Genomic DNA, 14,114 nt, shown 5'->3' with positions numbered 1-14,114 from the left:
CGGCGGTACGGGAGGACGGGGAGTGACGTATAAAGAAAACGCCAGCACATGGTGATCGTTCGGTGGTGGATCGTCAGGAGGAATGAGCCAGTTTGGATTTTACCCACCGCCTGTTTTTAACCCGCCGCCTCATTTGCTGCGGCCTCCGGTTTTCCTACCGCCGTCTTTGCAGCAGCAGCAGCAGCAGCAATGTCCCCCTGCCTGGACTGGAGAGGCGACGGCAGGTCCAGGGCTCGGGCCGCCCTGGGGTATGGGCGCCGGGTACCGTCACTCTTCCTGGTTAAACGCCGGCTGCGGCAGCCAGTTTCAGGGTAAAATGATTCTCCTCTCCCATGAGTTATAAATTGGAGTTATGGGGTGGGAAATCCGTGGGTGCCCAACTCGGCAGATCTTCCGAGGATGTTGGTCATGGCATCACGAGCGTGTGGACACTGGCAGGAGCTGCCTTGTTAATGCATAGCTTGTAGTGTGCTGTAACTTCATCTCGTTTGCGAATTGTTGCTGTCCTGTGTTAATTCATAAAGGGATAAACCCTGGTATTTAAAAAGCAGCCTACCCGCTGAAAGTTATAAGTGGAGCCCACGATGCGTAATGGAGTTCATCCAGGATGTCAGACTACTGAGGATTGGTCGAAAACAGCCTCCGTAGATTTATGAGGAAGAAAGGCAATTAGTTCTCGGGTTTAATAAAACGTGCACTGATGCAAATACACCCGAAGTGTGTGTGTGTACGCGCGTTTAAAAGGTTTGGGCTGAAATCAAGGCATGCTATTGGAGGGAATTTATCAGTGTTGATCAGAAGTTGCCTCCAGGACGAGTAGAAATTCTTAGAAGTCTCGGGAAGTTAACAGTGTTAACCTATGCAGTGTTGGGATTGTACATAAATGATCTGCGTACAATCAAGGCAGGTATTTATTCTTCCCAGTATATTTGTGATTCTTCAAATCTCCTGCAAACAGTGCACACCATCCCACAATATCAAATTTCTCAGTTATTCTTATTAATGCACCTCTATTGCAAAATGAATCTCCTAAAGCACTAGGAAGGAGTAGTACTGTAGGATATTTACTGGTATAAGTAATCCTGTTTACAGTGAGCATCACACACAACTATTTCTGTGGTAATTTCCATTTAATTCTTCTGAGTCATCATGACTGACGCTGCATAAGATTGGTATACCCCTTTTAGAATGTTTCTGTGAAAATAAGTATACTTGCTGGGTATGAAAAATGCAGTGAATAAGACTAACTTTTCTATTATTTCTACTATTATTATTTCTCTCCTTTATTTTCTATTATTGCTTGAATAGTTTAACTAACTATTTAAGAAGGGAAGTAGGGATGATACTGGAAACTAGACTGGTGAATCCCACGTCGGTGGTAGGGAAGCTATTGGTGAAGATTCTTAGGGATAGGATTTATGAGCATTTGGAAAGCATAGCCTAATTAGGGGCAGTCAGCATAGCTTTGTGTGGTGCAAGTCGTGTCTTGCTAACTTGGAGGTGATGAAGGTAGAGCTGTGGATGTTTTCCACATGGATTTTAGTAAGATGTTTGACAAGGTTCCTTATGGGAGGTTCATCCAGAAGATTAAGATGCATGGGATCCATAGTGAATTGGCTGTTTGGATTCAGAATTAGTTTGCCCATAGAGGACAGGGGGTAGTTGTTGATGGGACTTGTGGCTGGAAGTCTGTGACTAGTGGTGTACTGCAAGGATCCATACTGGGACCTCTGCTGTTTGTGATATATAGAAATGACCTAGATGAAAATGTAGATGGGTGGGTTATTAAGATTCGCAGAAGAAACAAAGATTGGTGGTATGAGGGTAGTGTAGAAGATTGCCAAAGGGATATAGATCAGTTGTAGATATGGGTGGAGAAATGGCAGATGGAGTTTAACCTGGCCAAATGTAAAGTGTTGCACTTTGGGAGATCAAGTGTAAAGGAACAGTACACTGTTAATGGCAAGACCCTTAACAGTGTTGATGTACAGAGGGATCTTTGGGTCCAAATTCATAGCTCCCTGAAAATGACTGCACAGGTTGATAGGGTGGTAAAGAAAGCATATGGCATGTTTGCCTTTTATTAGTTGAGGCATTGAATTCAAGTGTCAGGAAGTTATTTTGCAGCTTTATAAAACTAGTTAGGCTGCATCTGGAGTATTGCATTCAATTCTGGTTGCCCCATTGTAGGAAGGATGTAGAGGCTTTGGAGAGGGTGCAGAAGAGGTTTACCAGGATGCTGCCTGGATTAGAAGGCATGTGCTATAAGGACAGGTTGGACAAACTTGGGTTGTTTTCTCTGGCATGGCAGACGCTGAGGGGAAATCTTATAAAGGTTTATAAGATTATGAGAGGCATAGCTAGAGTAGATGACTGGTATCTTCTTCCCAGGGTCGAAGTGTCCAATAGTAGAGGGCATGCATTTAAGATGAGAGGGAGTAAGTTCAAAGGAGATGTATGGGGCAAGTTTTTTTTTTACACAGAGAGTGATGGGTGCCTGGAATGTGCGGCCAGGGGTGATGGTGGAGGCAGATGCGATGGAGACGTTCAAGAGGCTCTTGGAGAGATGCATGAAGTTGCGGAGAACAGGCGGATATGGACATTGTGTAGGCAGAAGGGATTTATTTAGTTAGGCATTTAATTACTAGTTTATTCAGCACATCATGAGCTGAAGGGTCTGTTCCTTGATGTACTGTTCTATGTAATTTGGCGTGGTTGTTGTGAAGAGGCAGGAATCGTGAATTGTTCACATAGTGTGTGGTTTAGTTGTGACGTCCTCACTGTTCCCATAACCAACTAAATTTTTGGCAAGTGGGTATCTGTAGGAGTTGTTACATGTAATTTTAATCTAGAATATTTCAGAATCTAGAATATCTCAGAATCTATCAAATGGTGCTCCAGGTTGTATTTTGGTTTAATTTGAATTGCCCGCAGTCCATGTAAAACCTCAATGCTTTACACCTCTAACTTGTGGTACAGAAATTATGAAACCTTGTCACTAAGTAAATAACTCTGAAGTCTTAATCCCATCCCATTCCTTCCAACTAGTGTGTTATTGAGCCTATTGCACTTCAAGTTGCTGTGCTTTACTTGCAGTTGAATAAAGCCACACTGCTTTTGAGGACACGTAAGTTTGAATATTCTTGGACTAACTAGATACAAATGCCTGTTTGGAGCCATACCAGGACTGTTTCAGTGTGCAACAATACCTGTTTTGAGACTTTTAAATGTACTTCAAAATATGTATTCACTTGTACTTTACAACAGCATGTTGGTGCCCTCAAGTTTTTTCAGATGCAGTCAATTCTATCTGCCAACTTCCTATATTAAATAATCAGTTAGGGTGTCAGGGTAGTACCTTGAATTTGGTTAAATGTTTATGCAAGGCCTAATTATCTTTTCTGTTCCCTCCTTCCCCATTTGTTCATAAATGAAACCAGGTAACCATGGCCAATTTTGCCAGAAGTGGCCAAGCCAGCAAGCTTCAACCCACTGGCCCCTGAGCACCAATCAATATGATGCCAGACAATGCCAGGTAATGTCAAATTCCCACATTTCAACCCCAGTTGTTACTTCCTGCACAATATTTAGTTTATGCAGGCAGCTCACTTTTATGGTAAGTGATTTGCTATCCAAGGTTGCAAACACCTGACTAGGAATATGGATACACTGTCAGTACAAACTCTGTAAGCACAAGAAGTTTCAAGAGTGTTTGGAATTGAACTGGAGCCCAAACCTTGCTGGTAGATGCCAGCAATTATGAATAGAACTACCAGTATTTATTCCATATAAAGTCCAGCCACAGAACTCCATCGTAATGAATTTCTTCAGCATTTATGCTGGGGACTTGCTTCCTGGATCCTGCAGCTGTTTAGACCTGGTTTCAATAGAAGCATAGAATTGTTATGACACAGACAGAGACTATACAGCCCAGCGAGTTTAAACCATCTCTTGGAGCAATCTCGTCTGTCCCTTTCCCTGACTTTTGTTTTTCCTCAGACCTACACATTAATCTCTTTGTGCCTATTCTATTGACTTTGAGGCCTCTGATTCTGTTTGTACCACCCATAATGGCAGTGAGTTCCACATTGTAACTAATGAGCAAAAACTGTTCCTTGTATCCTTTTTTTGCTTAGAATTTAACATCTTTGTTCCCATGTCCTTGAACCAGCTGCTAAAAGGGGACCGATTACTACTATCTACCCTACCTAAACAGGCATGACCTTGTGCACCTCTACCCTTTCAACCTTCTTTACTAGAAACAGAATAATCACAACTAATCAGTGTAATTTTATAGCTGAAATCCTTCTTTTCTTTCTTTTTCAATCTTTTTATTAGTTTTTAAATTAATACAGATTAATATATCAATGTTTATACATGCAATACAAAGAGATCAGGAGAACAATCACGACATGGATAATCATAAAGAACAATAAAGTATTAAAAAAAACTGTAGATCCAACGATCTGTTAGTGAATGAATATAATATAAAAGAAAAAGATTTATTATAAAATATAAAAGAGAGAAAAAAAATCCCCAAAACAATAAGAAAAATTATAAACAATATATCAAACCAAACTAAGCTAAAGAAAAAAAAATTTAAAAAAAACAGAAAAAAAAATTGGACTAAAATTTCTCAATAGAAACAGAGCAATGTTATGTCGTCAACTCTGTTCCTCTAAATTGAAAGGTTATTATAAGGGGATCTATATCATGTGAAAATATTGAATAAATGGACTCCAAACTTCCTCAAATTTACGCGAAGGATCAACAGTACCACTCCTAATATTTTCCAAGTTTAAACATGATATAGTTTGAGAGAACCATTGAAAAGTAGTGGGGGTATTGGATCCATCCATTTAAGCAAAATGGATCGTTTGGCCATTAATGTAACAAAGGCAATCATACGGTTAGCGGAGGCAGATAGATGGCCAGATTCTATCCTTGGTAAACCAAAAATTGCAGTGATAGGATGAGATTATAAATCAATCTTCAATACATTTGAAATAATGTTAAAAATATCTTTCCAATATTTTTCCAAAAGAGGACAGGACCAAAACATATGTGTCAAAGAAGCCACATTCGATTTACATCTGTCACATATAGGACAGATGTAGCTAGCTTATCTTTTGACATTATAGCTGAAATCTTTCATCCCTGGAACTACTTTACTCAACTTTTGTGGACCCTCTTAAGGCTCTTCATATCCTTCCTAAAGTGAGCTGACCAGCATTGAATACAATTCTCCAGTTCTGTACAGATTCAACATGTGACCTCTTTGCCTATATTTATGAATGCCAGGATTGTGTACGTTTTACTAACCTCTTTCAACATGCTCTTTCACTTTTGTGGATTTGTGCACAGGTGTAGGAACACTTCCTTGAGTCTGAATTGTCTATATTCTTTCTGCCAGAGTGCATCAGTTCACATTTCTGTGTTGAATTCCATATGCTATTTGCTTGCCAATTGTGTCAGTCTATCTGTATCTTTGTAGAATCTATTACTCTCCTCTGTGTTCACAGTGTATCCAGACTGTCCTCTACGAATTTGGAAAGATTCACTTGTACTTCCAAGTGACTAATATTTACATAACAAAAGGATGGTCCTAGTGCACAGTCCTGAGGAACTTTGCTATGTACCACTCTTGACAGGGCTCTTATTTTTATACTATACCACATGGTAGCCCCCAACCAATGGAAAGTGTTTCCCAATCTTTTAGTTCCCTTTAATACCATAGAAACCTCATTCTAATCACTTCTTAATCCAATTTCCACGGAAAACAAGCCTGGTTTCTACAGTTTCTCCTTATAATTCACCATATGCCTTCCTTGTAAATCTTCACAACACTCCTTCCAAGGCCAATATATTGTTCTTAAAGACACCATATTCAGAACTGCTATAGCCATTCTGGTTGAAATATGACCAGTACCTCGTATAGCCACAGAATAAAGTTTACCTCCTTGTATTTCCTGTCCTCTGAATATAAAGACCAATATTCCACAAGCTTTTAATTATTTTCTGTACACATCCATGATATTTTATATAACCTCCATTCTGAAAAGCAGCCAATTCCCTATCGTCACTGCTGGTGGGCCTTGAAATCCATGGGCCAAAATTCCCTGATTATTGTTTCTCAAGGTTTCCCTACAGTGGAATACAGGAGTGGGGAAACGCTGGGCAGCAATTTGAGCAGATTTGGCGCAAAGTAAAACTGGCAAACAAATGTGTGGTCATTCACTTTTGACCTAACATGATAGAGCATTATTTGTCATCATTGGAAAAATCACAAATACTGGAATGCAAAAAAGAACATGGATCCATGCAAGTAGATCATTAAAATATGAGGGGGGGGGGGGTGGAGAAAAAGCTGAGCCAACAAACTCTGACATGATTTGTCATTGGCACTCTAGCATGCTTAACTAATTTAATTTTCTGCTTTGCTTTTTAATAGAAGAAGAAGAAAAAGGAGCCAATATACAAATACTACTGTGATACTTGTGACAGAGGATTCAAAAACGAGGAGAAATACAGTGAGCATGTGTCACAGCACATCCAAGTAAGAGAATGCCAATTGTCCCAAGTGTCTCTGGGTACAGGTGCCAGTGCACTGCATTTACTGAGTACTGCTGGGATTGTCTCAATGAGAGTAACTCCCTGCTCAAACCCAGAGGTGTTGAAAACATGTTTAACTTTCAGTTTGTTCTGAAGCAATTCCAGATGTAGAATGAGTAGTTTGGACACTGGGCACTGGAAGAGCTGAATGGAGGTCCAAACCAGCCTACAGTTAACAATATCTTTCTCCTGGCTGTAGGTATCCAATTTCAGGAATTAATGAACAGTAGCATAAATACTATTTACCAAATGGCAAAGTCTTTCAGTATATTTATGCATGTTTTGTGTGAAAATTGGTGGTGGTATGGTCCAGGGAGAGAGTGTCTGATGTTAGAGTTGCAGAACAGTGCGAGATGCATCATTTTGTTTCTAGATGGGTAATACCTTCCTCTGAATATACTTGACTCCCTAGCACAAAATACATCACAAATCAATCAAGGTAATAGATAAATTATCGCTATGACATTAGTTTGATGAGTGAGTGGGAGATTTACAGATATGGGGAGAACTGGAAGGTTATGAATGCTGAATTATCGAGTTCATGAAACGGTACACTTCTGTAATTACATAATTTATTCTTTCTTGTACTTCAACTATCAGTTACTTCGACTAGGCCAAATTAGTGAAAAGGTCAAAAAATGAAAATCTGGAACTGTCAATGGCTTAATCATTAGATTCCACATGGCGTTCAGCAGCAATTGTCCTGGTTTGTTGGGATTCCTGAACATTCATGTCGGAGCAATGTCATTCAGATCTGAGATCCCATTGATCATGATGGGTAATTTGAGTTGGATTTCATTGATATTGACAGTTGTAAATATACCTTTCGCAGCTGGTGAAGCTTAACTAGCCATCAAAGTTTTTCAGGATGGTTTGGTGGTGCTCTCCATACTGTGCTGCCTGAGGTCTGTCAAAGTCTGGGTCATGCAACTCAACTCTGGGGTGTGTTGGGCCCTCTGCTTCTGGCCCAGATAAGTGTGGATATTGGTTGGGAGGCCAGTCTGAGTGGGGTCAGGCCAGCACTACCTGGCACTTTATCTTTCAGTTGAGTACTAATGCAAAATGTGTACATAAATCAGGTAATGCAGAGACGAGCCCAGTTATAGTATGTAGAATTTAGCCTAAAATTATTTCCAGTCATTTCTTTGCATTGAACAGTAGGTTTCTGATTTCTCTGTTTGTCTTCAAATTTTGTAGTACCAAGGAAGAACATGAAGGCTTTGGAGAGATTTACTGAATGGTTCTGGAAAAAGAACCTCAGTTGAGCAAAGAAAGTGAAGGCAAGATTTGATGGGGGTGTTCATTATCATGAAAATTTAGGTTCAAACAACTGAAGGGTAAATAACAATGTACAAGTTAGAGATGATTAGTGAAGGACAGGTGGCAAAATGAGAGAGGGTTTTTCTTCATTCGTAATTATTTCTTTGCAGTGTGATGTGAAGGTAGAAGTTGGGTCTGGGAGATATTCATGTAATCAGATATGCTTGAATAAATCTGCATGTTGTGACACCACAAATGGCAATGATTGGATCGTTCCTGTGTCACATCTAGAGATCACATTGCTCTGAATGATGAAGCTAGATTTTATACACATTTATCCATCACTCATCCTCCTCCTTCCAGCAGAGTATTTGTTGTATACTTCACTCATTGTGACTTACTGGGTAAATCTTACTACCTTCAAGCTGTTGTTTCAGTCGTGAGTTCCATTTACTGTAATGTGCAGAGACTTTAAATTGACTCTGCTTGCTGCAAATCTAGTAACTCCCAATCACAGCTGTGATGGTGATACTTGGAATATATTAATCTTTTAGAAAAAAAATAGTGATTTTAAGAACAATATGGGAGGGTTAACTAAAGTGTTTTTGCATATTAGAAAAAATATCAAAAGGGGAAGAGCAGTGGATAAGAAGATAACAATGGAGAAGGGAGAGAGCTTCTGGTGACCAGATATTTTTGTTGTAGTTCATGGTGTAAATGCAGTGGTTTTGGAAAGAGAGCTACAGGTCAAGGGAAGAACTGAATTGGAACCATGCTAAATCAATTCTGTTTGCTTGCATGTGGAAAACATGGTCCTACTCTGTGCATGCATTCAATGTGTTGATCTGTGCCATGAATTTCTGTTTAATTAAATCACATTTTCAACTTGGAGAGGGTGACCCAGCTGATGATGCTGTTCAGGGTGAGGGTACTTGCTGCAGCTAACACGGTATTTACACTTCCCTTTCATTCTCTGCTTTACTTTCTACCTCTCTAACACTGCCGATGAGGCCATCCTGTCAGTGGTGTTGTAGGTATGCCTCGTGGAACGTGCATGAGGTTCTGACCTTGGTCATCCTTTCCTTCCAGCTGCACAAAGAAAGGAACAGATTCCATGTTTTTTTTAAATTTTTACATGTTTGGAAATCACGATAGGACACTTAATAATTGAAGGTGAAAGTAATATCTTTGCGATTTGAATGCTAGTCATAACATTGTGTCTGCTAACTGGTGCTGGACTGCAGTAAATGCTGGTTTAAAAACTGCTGGTGGTTTATTGTGCAGTAAGTCTGCTGGGTGTCAAGAGGAATCTGTATTGTTGAACAGAAGCTGCAGCATAACGACAGTTTACATTGACCTCAATTTAGTTTTTGTTACATCATCCATTGTGGACCCAGATTCACAAACCATTCTTTGCACTAAGTTATTCTGTCTGTTGTAGTACTGAAAGGGTCCTGCATGATCGGAGGTGCTATTGCTACACAGCAATATTATTCAGAGGCTAAATTGAATTAGACCTAATACTGAAGTGAAGCAGAGCTGGAATCCTGTGTGGAGTGTCATGGCATCTCCTGACTTTTATCACTTTTAGATGCTTCTTTTCAATGTAAAGTGCTTTTGTATTTGCCTTAAAAACTGTTTGTTCAAAGGGAAATATAGATGCTAAAAATTACGGCACTGTTTGTTTAACAATCAGTACTAGATGATCAGAAATTGCCCCAATTTAAATATTGGAAACTTTGGAGCCAATTTTTTTTGTCTCTGCTGTAGAAAGCTTTCTTTAGGTACTGATTCCACCCCATTTCCTGTTCACAACCTGTGGCTGAACTGGGCTTGACCCATAGCAGGACTTCCTACTTCATAGAGAGCATGCATATTTAAGCTTTTAATGGATGAGTTAATAATCAAATACACTGTTTTGTTTAAGGTGGTGTTGAGGTGCTGAGTTCAATACCCAATGAGGAATATGGCATTCCCTTGCAGCCCTGGTATGTCCTGCAAGTATTCTGGAGGCTTTGGGAAATCATGAGTTGAACCTTTTGAAGAATGCCCAAATTTTGACCAGCTTAAGTGGCCAGAATGTTTATGTGGCTTGTTCATCTGTGTCACTGGTTAATGATCATGCCCAAGATGATGGGGGATTCTGCCCTGGTAATGACATTGAATGTGATAATGGTCAGACATTCACTTGTTGGAAATCATTGACGTATACTTGAGTGATGAGAACGTTATTTATCACTAACAAGCCAAATTGTTTGCTACTTGGGTTTTGCTACATGGAGGCACTCAGATGAAGTTGAACACTGATCTTTGAGGAAAAAACACTCTTGTGAACTTTGTGATGAAGAGTAGTTTGTTAATGAGGCAGAGGATGGTTAAAATTTGGAATGTTCCATCTGACGGATGGGGGTGGTAGAGACAGAGACTCTAACAATGTACTACTTTAGAGGAGCACTTGGAACACCAAGATGTAAAAGGCTGTGGCCCATGTACTGGTAAATGGGATTAGCATAGATGGGTGCTTGATGGTTGTGTGGACATGGCAGCTTGAAGGGCCTGCTTCTGTGCTCTGATTCTAATTGAAAATAGTTCGGTCTATGACACTGACATGAGGAATTATTGGATAGATCATTGATGTCCAACAACTTTTCTTTGTGCAAAATACAAGTCCAGCCAAAAGAGAAGTTTCCTCTGAGTTCAGTGCTTTCAGTTTACTATAATGTCATGATATCACGCTTGGTTAAATGCCGATGATATCAAAGGCAGTTCCTCTTTCCTCAGCTCGGGAATTCATTTGGTCATCTTGGGATAAGTGTAGAGAGAAATGGAGCCTTGTGGTCCTGGAGGAACCCAAACTGTGCATTGGTGGTAAGGTTACAGATGCTATTTGATAGATCTGTCAATGCATCCTTCCATCACACAGTTGGTGTTTAGGGATAGACATATTGAATTTGTCATATTTTTGTGGGCAGGATATTGTTGCAATTTTCTCTAAAGGTACAAAGTTTTTTTTAAACCGTTCATCCTAAACAGAATTCTGCACTGCCAATATCAGTTAAGTATATCTGTGTAGAAAAGTTCTAATGTTCACTTCAGCTTAAGGTAAATTGTATCAGGTTCTCTGCAGCTCACCTTTACAAAAGGATAGTGCCTTCAGATTTAAATGGCACCCAAACAGGCTCAGTGTTTACTTGCTCACTTACAAGGGAGAAATATGCTATGATAAAGTGAACAGTCTTTGGGGTAACTATTATGTTGGCCTGTGCTGTGTTCTTCCATCCCAGGTATAAGATCTTAAAAAGTATACTTTCTTAGATGTTGGTACCCATTTGCTCATTGAAAATCGTGTGAATGAGCTGCCTGTACATTAACCAGAAGTATTTCTGATTGTGGTGTTTGGATGATAAACCTGTTGATTCATTAGAGATGTTCTTATTTCTAAGTATGAATAATACATTTATATATCTAGTAGAATTATTCCCATTAGGTTGGGATGAATATTAAAACATATTTCAAAGGGTGATGGTAATAATAGATGAAAATCAAATTTGTTCATTTGTAGTATAGGGAAATGTGGGGAAATGCTTTGATCAGTTTGTGAACAGTAAGATCCACAAACAGCACTGCAATTATATGTTCAGGTCATCTGTTTAATTGGATTAGAAATAAATATCAGTTGGGTTACCAGGAGAGCATCCCCACTCTTTGAATAATGCCATTACATCTATTTTGTTCACCTAAGATTTAATGTCTCATCTGAATGACCAACTGTGACCATGCAGGGCTTTCTCAGTGCCGGGGAACATGGATTATATGCTGAAATCTCTGAACCATGATTTTAGCTCCTCACCTTCTTACTTTGCTCATGGTGTTGCCACTGAGCCAAGGCTGTATAGTTACCAGACTTATTAATTCAGTTCAGTAAAATGGGATTAATACAACAAACATGCAATATTTTCAACAGGTCTTTTTTAACATTTCAAGATAGCAATTTTTGTTTCTCTTTACACAGACAGACGGAACAGTACTACTACTCTGCTGCACTTGGTAACTTGAGTGCAGACGTGAGCTAAATTTCATGTTGGTACTTTTTCTGATACTTCAGAATCAGGTTTATTATCACTGACATGTCGTGAAATTTTTTTTGCGGCGGCAGTAAAGTGCAAGGCTTGAAAATTACCATAAGTTACAAAAATAAATAAATGGTGCAAAAGAGGAATAATAAGGTAGTGTTTGTGGACCATTCAGAACTCTGATGGTGGAGGAGAAGAAGCTGTTCCTGAATCGTTGAGTGTGGGTCTTCAGGCTCCTGTACCTCCTCCCCGATGGTAGTAATGTGAAGAGGGCATCACCCAGATGGTGAGAGTCCTTGGTGATGGATGCTGCCTTCTTGAGGCACCATCCCTGGAAGATATCCTTGATGGCAGGCAGGGTTGTGTCCGTGATGGAGCTGGCTGTGTCTACAACCCTCTGTAGCTTCTTTCGATCCTGCACATTGGAACCTCCATACCAGGCAGTGTGATACAACCTATCAGAATGCTCTCCACCATACATCTGTAGAAATTTGCAAGAGTCTTTGGTGACATACCAAATCTCCTCAAACTCCTAATGAAGCAAAGCTGCTGGTGTGCCTCCTTCGTGATTGCATCAGTGTGTTGGGCCCAGATAGATCCTCTGAGATGTTGACACCCAGGAACTTGAAGCTGCTCACCCTTTCCACCGCTGACCCCTCAATGCAGACTGCTGTGTGTTCTCCCAAGTTCCCCTTCCTGAAGTCCACAATCAATTCCTTGGTCTTGCTGACATTGTGTGCGAGGTTGTTGCGACACCACTCAACCAGCCAATCTTTCTCACTCCTGTACCGCTTATTGCCATCTGAGATTCTGCCAACAACAGTGGTGTCGTCAGCGAATTTATAGATGGTGTTTGAGCTGTGCCTAGCCACGCAGTCATGGGAGTAGAGCAGTGGGCTAAGCAGGCATCCTTGAGGTGCATCTTTGTTGATTGTCAGTGAGGAGGAGATGTTACCACCAATCTGCACTGATTGTGGTCTCCCAATAAGGAAGTCAAAGATCCACTTGCAGAGGGAGGTACAGAGGCCTAGGTTTTAAAGCTTGTTGATCACTACTGAGGGGAATGCCGAGCTGTAGTTGATAAACAGCAGCCTGACGTATGTTTTGCTGTTGTCTAGGTGCTCCAAAGTCGAGTGGGGAGCCAGTGAGGTTGCGTCCACTGTAGAGCTGTTGTGGCGATAGGCAAATTGCAGCGGGTCCAGGTCTGTGCTCAGGCAGGAGTTAATTCCAGCCATGACCAACCTCTTGAAGCACTTCATTACAGTAGATGTGGGTGCTACCGGGCAATAGTTGATGAGGTAGCTCACAATGCTCTTGGGCACCAGTATGACTGATGCCCTTCTGAAGCAGGTGGGAACCTCTGACTACAGCAGTGAGAGGTTGAAGATGTCCTTGAACACTCCAGTCAGTTGGTTGGCACAGATTTTCAGTACCCTGCCAGGTACACTGTCGGGGCCTGATGCCTTGTGAGGGTTCACCCTCTTGAAGGATGTTCTGACGTCAGCCTCTGAGATGGAGATCATAGGGTCACCAGATGCTGTGGGGATTCACATGTGTAGTGTTATTCTCCCTTTCAAAGCACACATAAAAGGCATTGAACTCATCAGGGAATGAAGCATCACTGCCAGTTATGCTGGTAGGTTTCACCTTATAGGAAGTAATGACATGCAAACCCTGCCACAGCTGTCGTTCATCTGATTTGTGTCTTGAACTTCCCACGGAATTGCCTTTTTGCTCTCACCGTGGCCTTCCATAGGTCGTACCTGGACTTCTTGTAGGGTTCTGGATCTCCGGTCTTGAACGTCATAGATCTAGCCCTCAGCAGACTGCAAATCTCCTGGTTTATTCAAACATTGGTCTGGATCTTGCTGTCTAAGGCAGTCCCATAGTGCTTAGAAGAAAGCTGTCCCAAAGATTTAACACTCTGTAATGAGGGTTTTATCTCTCCCAACACTGTTTTTCTGACAGCTGTGATCCTATGGGATTCCTGATATCCTCCAAGCACCTAATTAGACTAAAACTTTTTCAAAAAACAAGCCAAGAATTTTTTTAAAGTACACATTTTAACTCCAGAAATATTTCCATAGCATGTAAAATAGAACTATGTGATAATAAGATAGATAAAGCAGCGTTTTCAAATTTTTAAACAAAAAAAAGTAGAGAATTTTA

General features: G+C 40.5%; 1 protein-coding gene across 2 annotated transcripts in view; it reads left to right on the top strand.

Moving 5' to 3' along the window:
• The first annotated feature begins 52 nt into the window (after nt 1-52).
• nufip1 (nuclear FMR1 interacting protein 1) overlaps nt 53-14,114 on the top strand; it is a 30,106-nt gene continuing 16,044 nt past the window's right edge. The window contains exons 1-3 of one of the 2 annotated variants that reach the window (XM_052014987.1): nt 53-311; nt 3,441-3,535; nt 6,452-6,556. In XM_052014987.1, the coding sequence (XP_051870947.1) occupies nt 83-311; nt 3,441-3,535; nt 6,452-6,556 (429 nt within the window). In that variant the 5' untranslated portion in view covers nt 53-82. Of the gene's footprint in view, nt 312-630; nt 666-3,440; nt 3,536-6,451; nt 6,557-14,114 lie in introns of those variants that run through there. The other variant, XM_052014988.1, reaches the window with a different exon arrangement.

This window comes from Pristis pectinata, chromosome 4 (genome assembly GCF_009764475.1).
Source record: "Pristis pectinata isolate sPriPec2 chromosome 4, sPriPec2.1.pri, whole genome shotgun sequence".
NCBI classification, from domain to species: Eukaryota; Metazoa; Chordata; class Chondrichthyes; order Rhinopristiformes; family Pristidae; genus Pristis; species Pristis pectinata.
The sequence above is the reverse complement of the archived record's forward strand: the minus strand, read 5'-3'. Positions and strand labels throughout refer to the sequence as shown.